The sequence below is a fragment of the Bactrocera tryoni genome, chromosome 5 (genome assembly GCF_016617805.1).
Source record: "Bactrocera tryoni isolate S06 chromosome 5, CSIRO_BtryS06_freeze2, whole genome shotgun sequence".
NCBI lineage: Eukaryota > Metazoa > Arthropoda > Insecta > Diptera > Tephritidae > Bactrocera > Bactrocera tryoni.
Window position 1 is genome coordinate 76,890,634 of NC_052503.1, and position 17,804 is coordinate 76,908,437.

General features: G+C 33.3%; 1 protein-coding gene across 1 annotated transcript; it reads right to left on the reverse strand.

Annotated features, from left to right (window-relative positions):
• Nucleotides 1-4,348: 4,348 nt before the first annotated feature.
• LOC120776816 (mucolipin-3-like) lies at nt 4,349-16,650 on the reverse strand. Its single transcript, XM_040107833.1, has 4 exons — nt 15,853-16,650; nt 8,550-9,400; nt 7,743-8,486; nt 4,349-4,546 (listed from the first exon to the last, which is right to left on the reverse strand). The coding sequence occupies exons 1-4, from the start codon at nt 16,339-16,341 to the stop codon at nt 4,522-4,524; spliced, it is 2,109 nt and encodes a 702-aa protein (XP_039963767.1). The 5' UTR covers nt 16,342-16,650; the 3' UTR covers nt 4,349-4,521.
• Nucleotides 16,651-17,804: the final 1,154 nt, after the last annotated feature.

Consider the following 17,804-nt stretch of genomic DNA (forward strand, 5'->3'; position numbering starts at 1 on the left):
ATGTTATTAGCAAATCACAGCAAAGTGTTTAATATGCGCTTAAGCACAAAGGAAAATGCTTTCAAACGCTACTTTTTTTAATTGAGCTGCACTCTGAGTTGCGCATGCGCAGTTAATTTGTTGGCATGTGGCGAAATATTTAAGGGGTTATAAAAAATAATATTAAAAAATGCAATATAAAAATAAAAATTAAAATAATATGAAAAATGTTTTTAAGTTTTTAAATATTTTTATGTCAATAATAATAATTTTATCATTAAATAATTTTTTTTATAATAAATACGAAAATAACAACTGTTTATAAAAAATCCAAATTAAAGAAATAAATTCAGAAGTTTTTTTACAGGTTTTCGCTAAAAACAAACAGTTAATTGTGTATAAAAATACTTAATTGAAGAAAAATTAAATTAAAAAGGAAAATAAATAATAAATATACATTAAAAATACCAGCAGTTTATTGTTTATAAAAAAAGTCATATTAAACAAATTAATAAATTTTTTTTGCAGACTTTCGGGCAAAAAATTAACATTTAATTGTGTATAAAAATATTGAATTAAAAATTAAATAAATTAAGTAATTGAATAATTAACCAAACAAATTAAAAATTTTTGGAAAAAAATATAGTTAATTGATTTGAACCAAATTTTTCTAAGTTTTCCAAAAAACAAACAATTAATTGCCTTGAAAAAATCGAAATTGAAAAATTAAATTAACAAAAAAAATTCATATTTTCGGGGAAGGACAACAAAAGGGTTAAGTGTGTGTAAAATTGAAAAATTTTATAAACAAAACGAAAAATTGAAAAATAAATAATTAATTAATTAACCAAAAAATTCAGATTTTCGGAAAAATACGAACAGTTAATTGTTTTTCAAAGAGCGGAAATGAAAACTTAAATTAACAGTATCAAAATTTTCTAGGCTTTCGAGAAAAAAATTAATTACTTAAAATAAATCAAATTAAAAAAATTAAATTAGCACAAAAATTATCACATTTTCTGGAAAGAAACGCACAGTTAACTGTTTATGGAAAATTGAAATTTAAAAAATCAAGATTTTCAGAGAAACACCAAGAGTAAAATTTTTATAAAAAATATAAATTAACAAAAAAATTCCAGATTTTAGGGAAAAAAGCAACAGTAAATTTTTTGTAAAAAATCTAAATAAAAAAATTTCTTTCCTTCAGGTACTAGAAAGTTTTCTACGAATAATACTCACTATTTCAAGGTCCGTTGGCGGTTACTGCTAAAATATTACATTTGAAACAATTTTTTTAATAAAATCGTAATTAAATAAAACTGAATATTATAAAAACAATATTTTTTTTTAAATTTAAATAAAACTAAATATTATCAAAAAATATTTTTTTAATGAAACAAAAGTAAAATAAAACCGAATATTTTTACAAAAAATAATAAAACAAATATTAAATAAAACTGAATATGTATTATAACTTTTTTTGAAACTAAGGTTAAATAAAAGTAAATATTATAAAAAAATAAAAATTTAATTAAACTGAAAACTGAAATAAAACTGAATATTATAAAAAAATATTTTTTAATAAAAGAAAAGTAAATTAAAAGTGAATATAGTAAAAACAATATTCAAACGAAAATTTAAATAAAACTAAATATATTAAAAATAAAAAATTTATTTGGACAAAATTTAATTAAAACAGAAAATTATACAAATTATTATTATTGTTATTTTTTTTGAAAATTTAACCAAAATTATATGAAACTGAATATTATAATAAATGTTTCTCTTTCGTTGAAAATTCTGGCTACCTCTAACCCCTTAACTAGCCCACAGGCCTTCGATATCACAATTTCTTTAATTTGCTCTTTAAGTGTCCACGCATTAGTCACTTTGCGCACAATGTAAATGTTGTAAATTTAATTTTTGTATTTCTAAAATATGTATGTTAGAGAAAATAAAGATGATATAGTGACAAATATAAATATTTAGCATATTTTGTATGTATGAAAATGTATATTATTGTTTTCTAGTTTTAGTAAATGCTACAAAGAAAATTGCTTAAACCAAACAAGCGAAACACGAAACAAACGCAAAAAAAAAATACAAATAAATAAAAAAATTAAAAATAAAAAAATAAATGATGAAAAAAATAAATTAATAAATAATTAAATAAAGAAATAAAAATAGAAGCGCCAATTATGGCAAGAAATCTGCAGAAACATTTTCTCAAGCGTGCGTTAACTTTAAGCAACCATTAACCGTTAATGTTTCATTAACATTCTAGCAAATGCAAAGCAAATCTATACATGTATTGTAGTTGTTGTTGTAGTTATTAAGTGTTTATGTACACAACTGTGTTTAATTTAATGAATTGCCAAACTTCAGCTTCCTAAAACACATAATCAAAATCAAGCGATGTAATAGCTATACAAAAACAAAAGCAAAAGCAAAAATTTGTTTAGCAAAACATACAAACGAAACTACCTTAAAAATATTTAAATATTTAGTAATGTAAATTAACAATAGCGCAAGGAAAACTCTATTATATAACGCATATGTATATGTGTATGTGAAGCGCACAGCAGCAAACGAAGTGAGTTACTAGTAAATAATTTAAAAATTATATATACCATATATGTATATAAATTCATGTTGAAGCAGCAAAAAATATAAAAATAAAACATTGATTGCCATATTAAAAATAATTAATTTAAACTTCAATAAAGAAAAAAAAACAAAAAAATAAATAAATATAAAAATGATATGAATAGAAGTGTAGTAATTTCGCTGAGGCTGTTTTGATCCTTTTATTTTAATGGCGCCCAGAGAGCTTTCCTTACTTGAGTAAACTTCCACACATGGCTCCATCCTCCATGAATTTTGCTGAGAGCTTGCATTGAGTATTGTTGGGTTTATTTTGTCAAATAATAATATTTTAGTTACAAAGCTTTAACATCATGCTTTAACTAAATAATGTTATCAAAATGCTATGGATTATGCCAAATTTCTTAAAAAATCGGCAATTTGAGACACAATTTTATTTTTCTAAATTTCTGGGTGAATGCAAATTTATTTTTTCCTCAATAGAAATATGCCCCATGCGATTCTGCAAATTTCTGCATTTTTATATTTTCTCTACGACCAGTAGTTTAGAAGTTATAAGCATTTTTGTATTCGCTTGAATTCGGCGGCTGCTTGCTGCATGCTCCTGGTCGCCTAGTAGAAATCTGAGATTTTGGCACCAAATTGAATGCAATTTTTCTGCAGCGGCGGCGGCTGCACTGCAAATTTGCGTGGTGTGTTGCATACGCAAAGGGGCGAAATTGGGAAAACGGATGCGGGCATGCCCGGAAGCGGGACCTCGACCGGAAGTGAAGTAACGGTACCCCACTTCCGGTCCGAACTTCAACCGGAAGTGATAAACCGGAAACGGAAACACCAAACCGGAAGTGGTGAACCGGAAACGGAAACTCCTAACCGGAAATGCCGGGTCGGAAACGGAAGCGGTTCACGAGCACATGTTTCCGGTTCCCCACTTCCTGGCGGCGTTCCGAACCGGAAGTGTAATGCCGTTACAACATATCCGGACCACAACTTCCGCTTTCGGCCGCCTATTTCCGGTTTGGTGTTCCACTTCCGGTTGGGCGTTTCCGGTTTGCCACTTCCGGTTGAAGTTCGGGCCGGAAGTGTGGTACCGTTACTTCACTTCCGGTCGAGGTCCCGCTTCCGGGCATGCCCGCATCCGTTTTCCCAAATTCGCCCCTTTGCGTATGCAACACACCACGCAAATTTGCAGTGCAGCCGCCGCCGCTGCAGAAAAATTGCATTCAATTTGGTGCCAAAATCTCAGATTTCTACTAGGCGACCAGGAGCATGCAGCAAGCAGCCGCCGAATTCAAGCGAATACAAAAATGCTTATAACTTCTAAACTACTGGTCGTAGAGAAAATATAAAAATGCAGAAATTTGCAGAATCGCATGGGGCATATTTCTATTGAGGAAAAAATAAATTTGCATTCACCCAGAAATTTAGAAAATTAAAATTGTGTCTCAAATCGCCGGTTTTTGAGGAGGAAATCGTCAAAATGATGCTTTTTCTCATGTGAAGGTGTTGAAATGAGGTGTGGGAAGATTTCCGATTATCTCTCTACTTATTCTGAGTCCAAAACTTTCAAATTCGAACATTTTGTCCAGAAACGATCAGTTTTTGATGACAATATCCAACTTTTTCTTTGATAATGCTTTTAGACAATTAGGCAGTCCAGATCTGAGTCGTTTAGATGCCTTAAATATTTATATCTAAATTTTCAAGAGATGCTCTCCTCAGCTCGCTCTGTAGCTGACATACAAAATCAATCAACACTACAAAATTTGTATTTTAATGTACAACGTATCTTTATTAGCTATGTACAAATATGTTTGTATGTATGTTTGTATAAAGTTCGCTCTGCATAACATGTGAATACTTAAAACTAGTGCTTTATACGCATTTACGACTCGTGGACAGATTTTCGTTTATTTCATAACCAAAAAACATTCGTCATCAGACGCGCGTCTCATAAACACAACTGTAAATTGGAAAGAAAGAAAAACGAAAAAGAGAGGAAAATATAAAGAAAATGTGAGAGAAAATATATATAATTTAATTATTACTTTTTATAATTTAATTTGTTTTGTAATTATCAATATTTTTTAAATTTAAATTTTTTTTTAATTATTAATATGTTTTTTTAATTATCTATTATTTTCCTTTATTATTAAAAACTTAATTTTTTATTGAAATTTTTTTTAATTATTAAAATGTTTTTTCTTAATTATTAACATATTTTTATATTAATTATTTTTTTTTAATAATTGTTTTTTCTTAATTTTAATATTTTTTATTGTTTTTTTTATTAATTATTAATAATTCTTTTTTAAATTATTAAAGTGTTTTTTTTAATTATTAACATACTTTTATATTATTAATTTTTTGAATTATTTTTATTTTTTAATTATTGATAATTTTTTTATATTATTAAAAATTGTTTAAATTATACATTTTTTTTTAATTACTATTCTTTTTTATTATTTATTTATTTATTATTAAATATGTTTATTAATTAATTTTTTATTAATAATTAAAAAAAGTTCAGCATTGCATTTAACTACAACATTTTATTTGTGTAACGGTGTTTTTACAATAAATACATAGTTTATGCAGTTGCAGAAGCTTTATGCTCGAGCAACCAAACGAACAAAGTACTAGAATATGCGCTTATATGTATGTATGTATGTATGTATGTATGTATAGTACATATGTAATAATTTAGTTAACTTTCGTAGCTAAATGTACGAACTAGCATTTAGCATGAATTTCTAGATGACATAACAACAAAAATAAAAAAAATAAATTGCAAAACTTTGGTGGCGCTCAGATATTGCGCCGGTGAATGCAGGTAAATATGTATGTATGTATGTATTATTGTTTTTTTTATTAATTTAGAGAAATTTAGAGGAATTTGAGTTTAGTTAAGTGCCGCTGCAGTTGGCGAAAAAATGTTAACGGTACATACAGTAAAAAAGAGCAAATGCTTCAGCAATGGAATGGGTAGCAATGAAATGGTAAAGTTAAATGTTCATTCTAGGTATGAGAAATGCGCCAAACCTTAAGGAGAGGTTTGCTGTTTTTGGAAAATATCACGTAATACCAAATAAATTTGCAAATTTCTGTACCTAACGGAAACAAATTTAATATTTTTTTAATTAATTAAAAAAATAATATTTTTATTAATTTTTATCAGCATATGATTTTTATGTTTGCTAAAAGCCTGCTGCAGCCTGCCATATCAGCTGCTAATAGTCAAAATTTCTGCTTTATCAAAAATATTGTGTCTATATCAACCCTTCAACCATGTGCTTTATTAACAAATTTAGGTTAGGTTACCTTGCAACCTTTCGCTTTAATATCAAATTTACACGCGTGCAGCTTAGTCTGTGTTACAATTATTGTCAGCGTTTTTCATACCGTCAGTTTTACTCGCACGAAATATAGGTTTATGCATACTTTTAGGAATTTTTATTTTGAATTGGAAATTTCGTTTTGAATTGTTGTTACGTTTATTACAATTTTGATTATTAATATTATTACATTTATTTTTATTATTATTTTAATTATTATTATAGATCGGAAGAGCTTTTTTTTTTTTTTCCAACTTTTTCAGTAAAAAGACTGTAAAATTATTTTGTTTTTAAATTTTGTGTTTAATTTATGTTAAGATTATTATAATATCTTTTATAAAAATTATTATTATTTTTTATTATTATTATTTTATTATTTTTATTATTTATTTTTATTATAATTATTATTATTTTTATTATAATTATTTCTTTTTTTTAATATTTTTATTTTAATTAATTTTTCTTGTTGCCAACACGTGTACATAAATAATATTTTCTTTGGTTTTAAAAATTTACATGTAACTTTTTCAGTAAAAAGAGACTTTTATTTTCAAGCACTAAAACTTTTTTGTTTTTTTTTTTGTTTTAATATACAAGACAGCAAAAAAATACTGCCTCCGAGCTTTAAGACGCCGGCAATTGCTTGAAGAAAGTTAAATGTTGTTTATTGTATTATTATGCTTACCATTCCTACAATTAAGACGCTTAACATGTGCCTAAGTTGGCATTACTTTAGTCCCTGATGCTATACTTATATAAATCTACATGCTAAAATAACCACAAACCACTTTCTAACCTCAAAATATTCTGCAAAATTTTTTCTACTTCTTACTGTGTCACTTAAGAAAGTGCTGCTGGTTTAAATGACATGCCACAGTTGTTAGAAATGCTAATTTGCGAAATCTATGCAAATGTAATGAGTATGAGTCGCATACTTATATGGCAACACGGCTGTAAATGCAGCAACGATTAACGGTGTAACTTTCGTTTAAGCAAAATTGGACTTTCAACTAAACGTTATTAACAAAATAAGAAAATAACAAACAAGAAAAAACATTAAATTCGGTGGCACCGAATGCAACAAAATTTGCATTACAAGGATTTGACTTTGTTCGAACAGTTTATATGGCAGCTATATGCTATAGTGTTCCGATATGGGAAATTTCTGTATATATTATGACATTGATTTAGAAAATAATATATGCCGACTTTCGTGAAGATATCTCGTGAAACGCAAAAGTTTTCCATACTAGCACTTTATTTCGATCGTGCAGTTTGTATGGCATATGCTATAGTGGTACGATATCGGCCATTCTAACAAATGAGGACCTACTTGGTGAGAAAAGAACGGGTGTGAAACTTCAGATCGATATCTCAAAAACTGAAGGACTAATTCGCGTGCATATACATATACAGACAGACGTACAGAAAAACGAACAGACAGACGAACGAACGGACAGACATACGAATGAACGGATAGACAGACAGACATGGCTAAATCGTTTCAGCACGTCATACCAAACATTTAAATATACACTTTATAGGGTCTCTTACATTGGCTTTTGGTTGTTACAATCGTCGTGTACCCTGTGCAGGGTATAAAATTAAACTACATAACTAAAATATCAATATAAAAATAATAATAATACACAATTAGAACAATGCATGCGTTCAAAAATGCCTGCTTCTACAGCAGCACAGCTTAGCAGCGTTGGCGTTAGCAGCACATGCCAAGCGTCAGCGTTTGTTTACAGTTCGTTTGGTCGCATTCGTCAGTACAGTATCAATACAGTGTACAATCAGCAATAACGTTAATGCAATCACTTGATAATACTCGTTAGACTGGTGTACCCAGAGGGGCCGTTGCTGCCACCAGCACTACCGCTACCCACACGACAACGACCGCAACAACAAACTTGGCGCAGCACATCCAGCACACCGTTACCATCAAAGTCATCCATGTTGCTCATGAATACACCTGATGTTAGGTCCTCGTCGGTGCGCGTGCCCACAAATGCCTTCAGATCCGAAATCGGAAAACCATCACGATAATAACACTTGATCGTATCGTAGGCGTCCATGATGACCGAGATGAATAGCGACAGCACAACGTATATGTACAAAGAGATGAAGGAGTACAGATAGATTTGACAGAACCACCACAGCCAATCGGCTTTGGATGAGAGCGTTGCGAAGGTGGCAAACATATCGTCACCGTTAATTAATGAGAACAGACACTCCGACGTTGTGGCGAGCGAACGGAACTTCATGTGATACGGACCGAGTATAAGCCAGCCACAAAAGGTGAAGCCGGCATAGATGAGCAGCGCGGCGAGCAGAAAACGTAGTATTTTGGGTGCGGCACGTTTTAATGTCAGTATGACGACGTTGTATGTCTTGAAAAAGCCCAGATAGCGCAAAACGCCGAACCACACAAGCAGATTGCCAACGCCCAGAAAGAGTGAACAGGTGTCCCATTGATCCACGACAAGGAATTTGCGTTCGATTTGCTCTTTCAGTGACGAACCGATTATGAGCAGCAGATCATTGATGATGATCATCACATACCTAGCAGATAAACAAATACAAATTATTATATAAGCTTGCTTATTTTTCACGGCTTGGACTCACCAAAAGTTCACAAACTCCATGCGTCCCTCGAAGCTCAGCTCTTTGTGGAATTGCATGCGGAAGAAGTTCACCGTCTGGCAGCGCAGCAAATAGGCACGATAGAGGGCGCGCGAGCACAGCGCGAAGGACAGCAGGCACACCAACAACACCAGTATATTCAGCATGCTACGCAAAGCCTCATCAAACTCCGCATTCGAAATGAATTCGATATCACCACGGCAACGCAAGCGTTGAGCGTCCGCGTCGAGCGACAGCAGCATTTGGCCGTCGTGATCGCGATTATCGAAGAAAATCGTCACATCGAACTTGTAGCAATCGGGCGCGGATAGCGGACCACCATATGACTTGAAATTCACCGTTTTAATGGCGAACACCAATGTTGCTTTCACCAGCGACGAGAAACTCACCTCGACACCATTCTGCTTGAGGTACGCCTGCACGCCGAGCGTTGTCACATTTGGCGGCAAGTACAAACAGAACTCGGTGATGTCGGGATTGAAGATGTACGACTCATTGAAGCCGAATATCGTGCCCTCGCGATAGTTGTAGAGACAGAGATGCAGCGGCGCCATTTCATTGTTTTCGGTGGGATAATCGTAGGGTCCAATGGAGCGACTTACATTGGCGTAACCGCGCACCGCATAGTCAATGGTGTCATAGAAATCGGATTTTTCATACAAGGCGAAAGGACCCACGGACGGTGGATAGGATTCCACTTCGCGTGACGAGTCCCAACCGCGCAGAAACAGATGCGAAAACGCGATGCGATTATCCCAGGTGTAGTTGATGTGATTGTAGCGTGAATGCGCGAAGAGGCACAGTTGCATGGTCACCAAGATGATCTTCACCACCTGCAAGGAGTGAAAAGAATTTGTTTTTGTGAATTATATTGCATATTTAAAAGACAGTGATGTATCGAGGTGGACTGACGTCACTCAAATTTATTTTCTAACAAATATTTTTCTCATCATTCATAATAAAAGCATTCATGATTTTTATATAGATATACATATGTATGTGTATAATATGGGAGCGAACGGATTTCCAGCTCATTTAATAGATTTCTGAAAGCTTTTCATGCAATTAAATAGTTTAATTACCCCATTTCTCAAAAAAAGTATATATATACAAATGTGAATGTATTGGTGCATCACTATGCATATAATACATATAGTACTACATAAATGTATGTGACGCCTACGACTTTCTGAATGAATAATTCTCTAATACACGATTGCATGATATTTTGATGGATCTATCATCACACATGCTAGATAATGAATACATATTTACACATAACCTAAACAGACTAAATTATAAAATGAATGAAAGTCGGAAAAAATATAAAATATATTTATGAATGGTCAGTGGTACGAACTGCGTCGATTGTAAATGCGAACTAGGCCCCCAGTTTTCGAGATTTTGCGCTGAAATTTCGCACATGTTATTTTCTCTACAAGAAGTTGCACTTTTGGCGGAACCGTCGATAACGGTCCACTGCTGCATATAGCTGTCATACAAACTGAACGATCAAAATCAAATTCTTGTTTGGAAGGCTTTTTTATTTGACAAAATATCTTCACGAAATTTGGCATAGATTATCAACTAAAGCATCGCTAATATCTCCGAAGAATTTGTTGAGATCGGATCACTATAGCATATAGCTACCATTCAAATTGAACGATCAAAATCAAGTTTTTGTACAAAAACTTATTTATTTGCGCAGAGCGGCCATATCGGGGCAGTCAAAATTTACCGTTTTTCTTGTTCCATTACAAAATTTAAATACAATTAAGTATTCGAAATAAAAACAAAATATTAAAATTTTTAAATTTAATCGAGTCAACTCATGAAGAGTTTTATATATATAATTCAATAAATAAATAAAATTATCATCAATCAATTATCATAATTACAATGATTTACACGTCACTCGCCATTAGTTATATCAATTACGACAACTTTTTCTATCAATCTGGCTATTCATTAAGAGAGCTTTAGACAAACTGACAGCGATGGCGAATATATAATACATCCATATAAATTATGTGCCCAATACTTCGAGGAAAAAAATATATAAATACATCAATGAGTTATAAATAAACAAAAATTGATGTATTTAAAAACAAATATACCTATTAATATTTATATTTAAAGATGTGCTGTGGTGAATATGGCCAGATTGAAGAAAGATTTATTTCAGCGTTAAGAGAAACAGCTGGTTGATTTATTATTGGCATAAATTTTAATTATATATATTATAGTGATAAAAGGGAGAGGAGATGCAGAGATAGACTGCACCCTCTACCACCAACAGTACGTCCGGATGGTCATGATGACCCTCGTAGGAGAGGAATGAGTGGTGCCAGTCTAAAATGGTACCTAAGACACATCCAGGAGGAAAGAACTCCTGAGGAAGCCGAGGAAAGTGCGTAAATACTGCACCCGTGGCAAACGGAGTAGCGGAGCTCGGAGTCGCGGGCCAGTCAAAGCAAATCCAACCAGTAGGACCGGTTTTGCAGTTACTTAGTTCACTAACCTATAAGCTTTTTTTCGAAAAATCTTATTTTGCTATCAAAAGGGCTAGGAAATGTATATTTTAACTTTGTAGTCCAACATATGTCTATATTTACATATATACGGAACAGGTACAAATGACATAATTTAGATTAAAATAAATTATTATCGTGTCGAAGTGCTGAACATACTACATTATCTATTTTAATTTAAGATATTTAAAACGTAGAAAAATTACTTGCAAACAATTGAAACTAGCGCTAACACGTTTTTGAGGAAAATTACTTTAAGTATAGTGAAGATAACAGTAAATAACTGATTATTAGAAACAAATTAATTACAATATTTATATATACATATATGTACATATATTTTTTCTGAAAATCGTGATTCATAAGAGTACAAACATACAAGTCCGAGCATATTAGTAAGTTAGTAAGTTACTAATTAGCTAAAAATAACGATGAAATAAGTTTATTTAACCAATTATTTAACTTATTATTTACCCAAAACCCAAGGGCTTTTATCTAACCGTAAATGAGCGCTGTCGAGCAAAGCTAAATGGTGTACTTGTTAGTTGGCAATAGATAAATAACACAGAAAGATAACGAAAATGCGCATGTAGCTGTAAAATGATGTACTTAAACCGAGCCTTGAGCATTTTTGAAAATTATTTTTTTAATACCAGGCATTATTTTTGTAGAAAATTAGCACTGACCAGCGAAAGCAGGAAAATTTTTACACAAACTCATACATTCACCAAATATAAAGGCAAAATATGACATACATACAATATATATATGTATATACATATACATATGTACATGCGTCCCGGCTGTGTCTGTTCGCCTTGCAGTGACATATAGCGCCTAGTCGCATTTGACTCAGCAAGATAATGCGGCACAAACTGTACATTTAGTTCACGTTTGCGAACGTCTTTACTTGCGCCGCCAACAAAGAAGTATTTTAGATTAGAAATGATATAAATATTTGCACATATTCAGAGATTACATATTTACAGTTTGATAAGACTTAATATATAGTTAAGTGTGGTTTGCATATATGCATCACATGGCATTAAGCTATGAAAACTTGTATATGTAGATGGTTGAAAGTGTTTTGAGATAATATGGAGTTTGATTTACTGGAAAACTTGGTACAAAATATAGGTTTTTCCAATAAGATTGATACGATTTCTTTAAAACACACACACACACACACTACTTAATAGAGTTAAGTGCTGAATTTAACATTCTTCAAATGGCCTCCACGACTTTCGACTTCGATGAACTCAATTTTCGAGTAGTTTTTCCACTAAATCTCGTCGTATGTGATGAACAGCATGTTCAATATTGACTTCTAAAGCTGGACGAGACTTGTTGGTGTTGTAGCGGCAGAAAAAATTCCTGGTTCTGGGTTGACATTTCTTGGCCGAAAAAAAATCCGGGTGCGTTTCGGTTACTTAGACCCGACTGACCTGGGAACATGAGTTGAAGAGAGTCTTAGTCTATTACTAAAGACCAATGACTTTAAATAGTCTCACAAGTAGTAATCTAATGGTGTTAAATCACAACTTCTTGGAGACCATTCAATGTCACGGTTTCCTCAAACAATCGAATCTTCAAACTTGTCTCGCAATAAGCCGGTTGTCGCACGTGCTGTGGTGGTACAATGGCTTCAGTTCTTGAGTCAGAACAATTTTATACAGATGCAAGCCCAAATCCTTCTTCAAAATCCGCCAGGTTGTGGTTTGAGACAGTCCCAATTCCAGAAAAGGTCTTGGGACCGAAAAATTGCGGTGTTGTTGTAGTCGTTGTAACGGGTATTTAATCCCCGTTAGGATGGTAAGAGTTAGAAAGTTGTGGTCGACGTCATCCAACGGTAGGCCAAAGAAACGTGCTGTTTTGAAGGGGTCGGAGCAAAGCGAGAGGGGTTTCAGATAAGAATGGCTAGTGAAGCATGCAAAGAGATGACTAGTGCAATGCGGGGACTCAGGCTCTATTCTGGATAACTGGGAGTTTAACCTGCTATAGTATACTGAACGAAGCTGCGCAAGGGACACCCTCGGTTCTCGCGGCAACTCGAGCTCTTCGTCTGCAGTGGGTGATGGTTGACTCTAAGTGAAGATGTTGATGGCTCCACAGGGAATAACTGTCAGTGCTTGTCGGAAGTTAGTTGCGTCCGAAGTCCGGTCGGCGTAGTTCAGGTGACTGCAGGGATGATTTCTGCGAAAGTATTGTGCTCCTTAACTGAGAGCCGGTGTTCGATAGGAGCACCAAGAGGCAGCCTGTCGTAGTGCGGAGAGCAATGTTCTGACAAGTTTGCAGCTTCTTCGTCTGCGTTTCACTGCATCCAGTCGACCAGTTAAGGACCGGCCGGCCGATTACCTTGTATGTTTCTTTGCCCTTTCTTTATCTGCTGCCGACTAGCGACTTGAGGATTTTGTTGTGGCTCTGTACTTTGGCGACAATCGTGCTCGTTAAAATTTTTGGGACTGCCTGTACTCCTTCATCCAGTTTGTGAATATGATCACTAGGAATTTAGTGGGGGATAGTTTTAAGTTCCATGCAGCGAGGAAGCGAGAAAAGTTAGAGATATAACCGTTTATATTTGTTACGTTGCGTTTCCCTCAGGTGGTTGCGGTAGTTTCGAAATGTAGAAGTTACAAAATAACGGGGAGAGGACACCACCCTGCGAAACCCATAGTTTACGGATGATTGACGACCGCACAGGTAGTTCATAGTCCACCTCTTCAGTCCTGGATGGGGCGTAGATTTTTCGATATATTCAAGTAGCGTGTTGTGTGATTGACTTTGTCAAAGGCTTTTGACTACCCTACGGGAATCGTCCTCTCACAGAGTGGTTTTCGTTAAAGGCCAGGAATTATTTAGGCATTTATGACGCTACGTTCTGTAGTGGTACTGTACACTTTTCGGTAGGTATACAGGTGGTTTTCTGGGCTCAGGTGGTGTGTGAAAGTCGGTAGTACCTTCAGTGCAACCGTAGTTAACTATTTTCTTGTTTATTCAATATACTATACTATATGTATGTATATATTATACCGCTGACTGAGTCACAGGTGCGAATTATTTAGTTCAAGTTTACAGAGACATGGATTATTTGTTAGCATTATTTAGTATTTACTCAAATGATTAACGTATTTGAATATGTTGGACATATAACAGTGACAAATTTATTTAGCACATAGCCGCACGGTGCTACGATAGACAAAATAGCGAGCGAAATGTTTGAAAGTTCAAAAAATTATACAGAAATTACATATAACATTTAGATTTTTGCATGAAGTTATATGAAGTATTGCAAAAATTGTAGGCGTATCTTGCAAACTGATAATTTTAATACGTTTAAAATATACTGCTGCTACTGCTCCTTATCAATTACCTTCACGCAGCAAACAGCAAGCGTTTTACAAACTAATTTGCAATCCAAAGCGCAGAGGTTGGTTCCAGTTGCATTGAACTATTTGTTTTTACAATGAATATACAATACGCTTGTACATATTTGTGTGTAAATTTGTACACCTTGCGTTCGTAAATAATTTTTTATGTCATCATTTACATTCAGCGCACATATTGACGTGCTTATATGAAATTGCGGACAATTGTACGTATATATGTATGTACATATGTATGTATATAGGTGTGCAGGTTTATGTAATCATTTGTAAATTTGTTTTTGATATACAGCTTGAGACAAAAGTGATGCTTTAAACACCAGTTGTATTATCGTACTTGCTGCTACATACATACACAATATATATTTGCATGCTTACAAACACCAGTGCATGACGACAATTGAACAATGTGTTTGCATTTAAGGAAAAGTTCCACTTGGTAAGGTGGGCGGAATGTATGAAGTCACACACAAGCCAGACTTATTTATACAAAGCCAATTAATGAGCGCACTGTAAATATACAAATATACATAAATGTATATGCACTCACATGCCGTGTCAATAAACCGCAAGCGCAAAATATTTTCGTATGCACATTTAAATATTAAAATGGAGCTGTAAGCATTTTGTTAAAAATATGCACTTATATATATGTATATACATATACATATGTATGTGTGTCGGAGTGTTAATACATACATATATAATCGCGATATAAAAAATTGAAATTTGGTTGTAAATGTCACCTGGGCAGTGCTATACGATATGAGGAAAAACCGCTAAACAATAGATTGCAAGTGAATGTGAATTTTTTTTATATATTCCATATTTAAATGGAACACTAATTTGGGGTTAATAGGCTTTATGGCAAACACTGCTGTTTTTTAAAGTTCCAGCAATGAAATGCTTAACATTTACTTATATTTATTTGAACGTGAATTAACACACAGCACAAATATTCGATAAGCACTTCCTGCATGCAAGCATGTTTTGGGATAATTGCATACACCAAATTAAAAGCGAACACAAGCGTCATAGACTTCATTAAGAGACTCTGCGGTTTCATTGAATACATCTTTTAATTAAGTATTAATTTACTACATAAATATAATATAAAAGTATTAGGGGATATTTGTTTAAAACATTGTCAGCTATCATTTATGGTGGTGCCTTTTATAATTCCTTTGTAAATAACAATTTCCGTGATTATGCTACAGAATTTCGTTTCCGTTGTCAGTGTCAAAATACACAAATGTCTTAAACAGTTTCACATTCATGACTGTTACTCATTACGCGACAGTTACATATTTTTAATTTAATTAACACCTAGAGCTTATTTACAATTAAATTGCATAAAGCAAAATTACTTACCTGCACCACGAATTTGTATGGGAACTTGCGACGCGCATGCCACTTCTCGATCGGATTCATGAAGAAGAATTGCAATTTTCGTCGCATCCGCTCTTCATTGTAAGAGGACATAGGCGAAGCACCTTCCATGTTAGTGGAGCCTGAAGGCTGTTCATTGCCACTCTGCTCTGCACCATATTGTGTCGCGGAAGGCGCGAAAACATTTGGTTGTTCGTTTTCGATATTTATGCTGCCACCAACTGTCGCACTTGACCTTGGCTGATTTCTGTGGTATTCATCATCGCTTTCGCAACGCGAATTTTCACCACTGCTTTCATGCCTGCTACTTTCACCCCTATTCACTCCGCCAACAGCACCTGTGCCAAGGTTTACCTGCTGATCTACGTTGCTGTTACGCAGCGTTGCGTCATAGAGATTTGTTTGGGGCTGTTCTTGTACTGGTAGTTGTTGGGGAGCAGCTGACGCTGTTGCTCCACCATAACTCTGCATCTCAATGCACTGCAAGAGTGTTTACTTTGAGGTGGGGTTTGGGGATTTTTTCTTTTGCACTCACTCGTAGCAAAAGAAAAATCACCAAAGTGTTTTGTGCTTATGTTTACAATCGTCACTTTGTTCGCAGTGTAATTGCTTTTTCACTTCCGTACGCGTTCGTATAACTTTATCAACTAAATTGCGAAATCAATGAAAATTTAGAGGCAGCACTTCGTTTAATTTTTTTTTTTGTATTTTGTTTTTGGAGAAGCAGCAGTAATCAGCCTTTTACGTATCTTATATTTTTCTGCCTTTGTGTTTTGATATGAAAGATAGAATAATTAAGAGATCTGTGGGGAAGAGGAATATACGCGAAAATATGACATTTGTTGACAGACTTCGAAAAAAGTGACATTTCGTACGAAAATATCGAAGAAGCAAAAATGCATTGCTTCCATGCAGGGTGTTTCACGGTATTTATTTCGGAATTTATTCGTAAAAATTTATTTATATGGCTCTGTTAAGCTTTGTTAACTTTTTTATTATATAAACGTGTTAATTTTTATACCATGTTCAGACCGAAAATTTAAAAGATTAGATTATATTTAAGCATTTCATAACCCAACAGTGTTCCCACTGCCGTTAGAAAGATCAAAAAACAGCTGTTATTGTCATTCAAGAATTCACAACGCTTAATATTAATCAAAAGAAAAGACTGTCATATAGTATTTTGAAATACAAAGACGGTTTTTTTTAATATTTTCCATATAATAGAAATAATGGATGCATTTTTTCATTTGTTAAGTCGATTTTCAGATGAAATTAGATTCATTGCTTTAAAAAAAATTTGTTTGTTTACATTTTTTTCCCTTTGTAGTGTCTAATAGCGGGATTCTGTAACCAGTCTCTAGTCTCTATTTGAGACATTTTGAGGCAAAGTCTCAATTTGAGGCTAGTTACTATTCACTAAACAGTCTCTAGCGTTGGTCTCAAAATATTGAGACCTGGTAGTTAGCAGGTCACAAAACTAAAAAGAACTCTTGTCTGCCATTTTGAATATACTGAATAGAGATCATCATAGATATTAATCGATTGTCGTTTCTTTATATTTTGTAAGCAACTCAAACACGAAAAGGTTAAAAATAAATCAATTTTACATAAATTTCGTAAATATTATGAAACAAAGTCAACATATATTTTTATTTTCATTGATAATTATGTTTTTGACTATGTTATAGAAAATTTAATATTTGTTATCGACATATTTATTTTCATTCAAGTGTAAAAACATCTCTGAATAATGAAATGTAATAGATTTTGTGACTGTCACTTACAGAATAGCAATATCATCTCAAGTCTCAAAAATTGTCTCTAACTTAAAATCTCAAATTTAGAGACTTGAGACTGTCTCAAGTTACAGAATCGCACGGTATGTGTACTTTGCCAATCTTTAAGTTGTTTTCTTGCTAATGCACAATAGA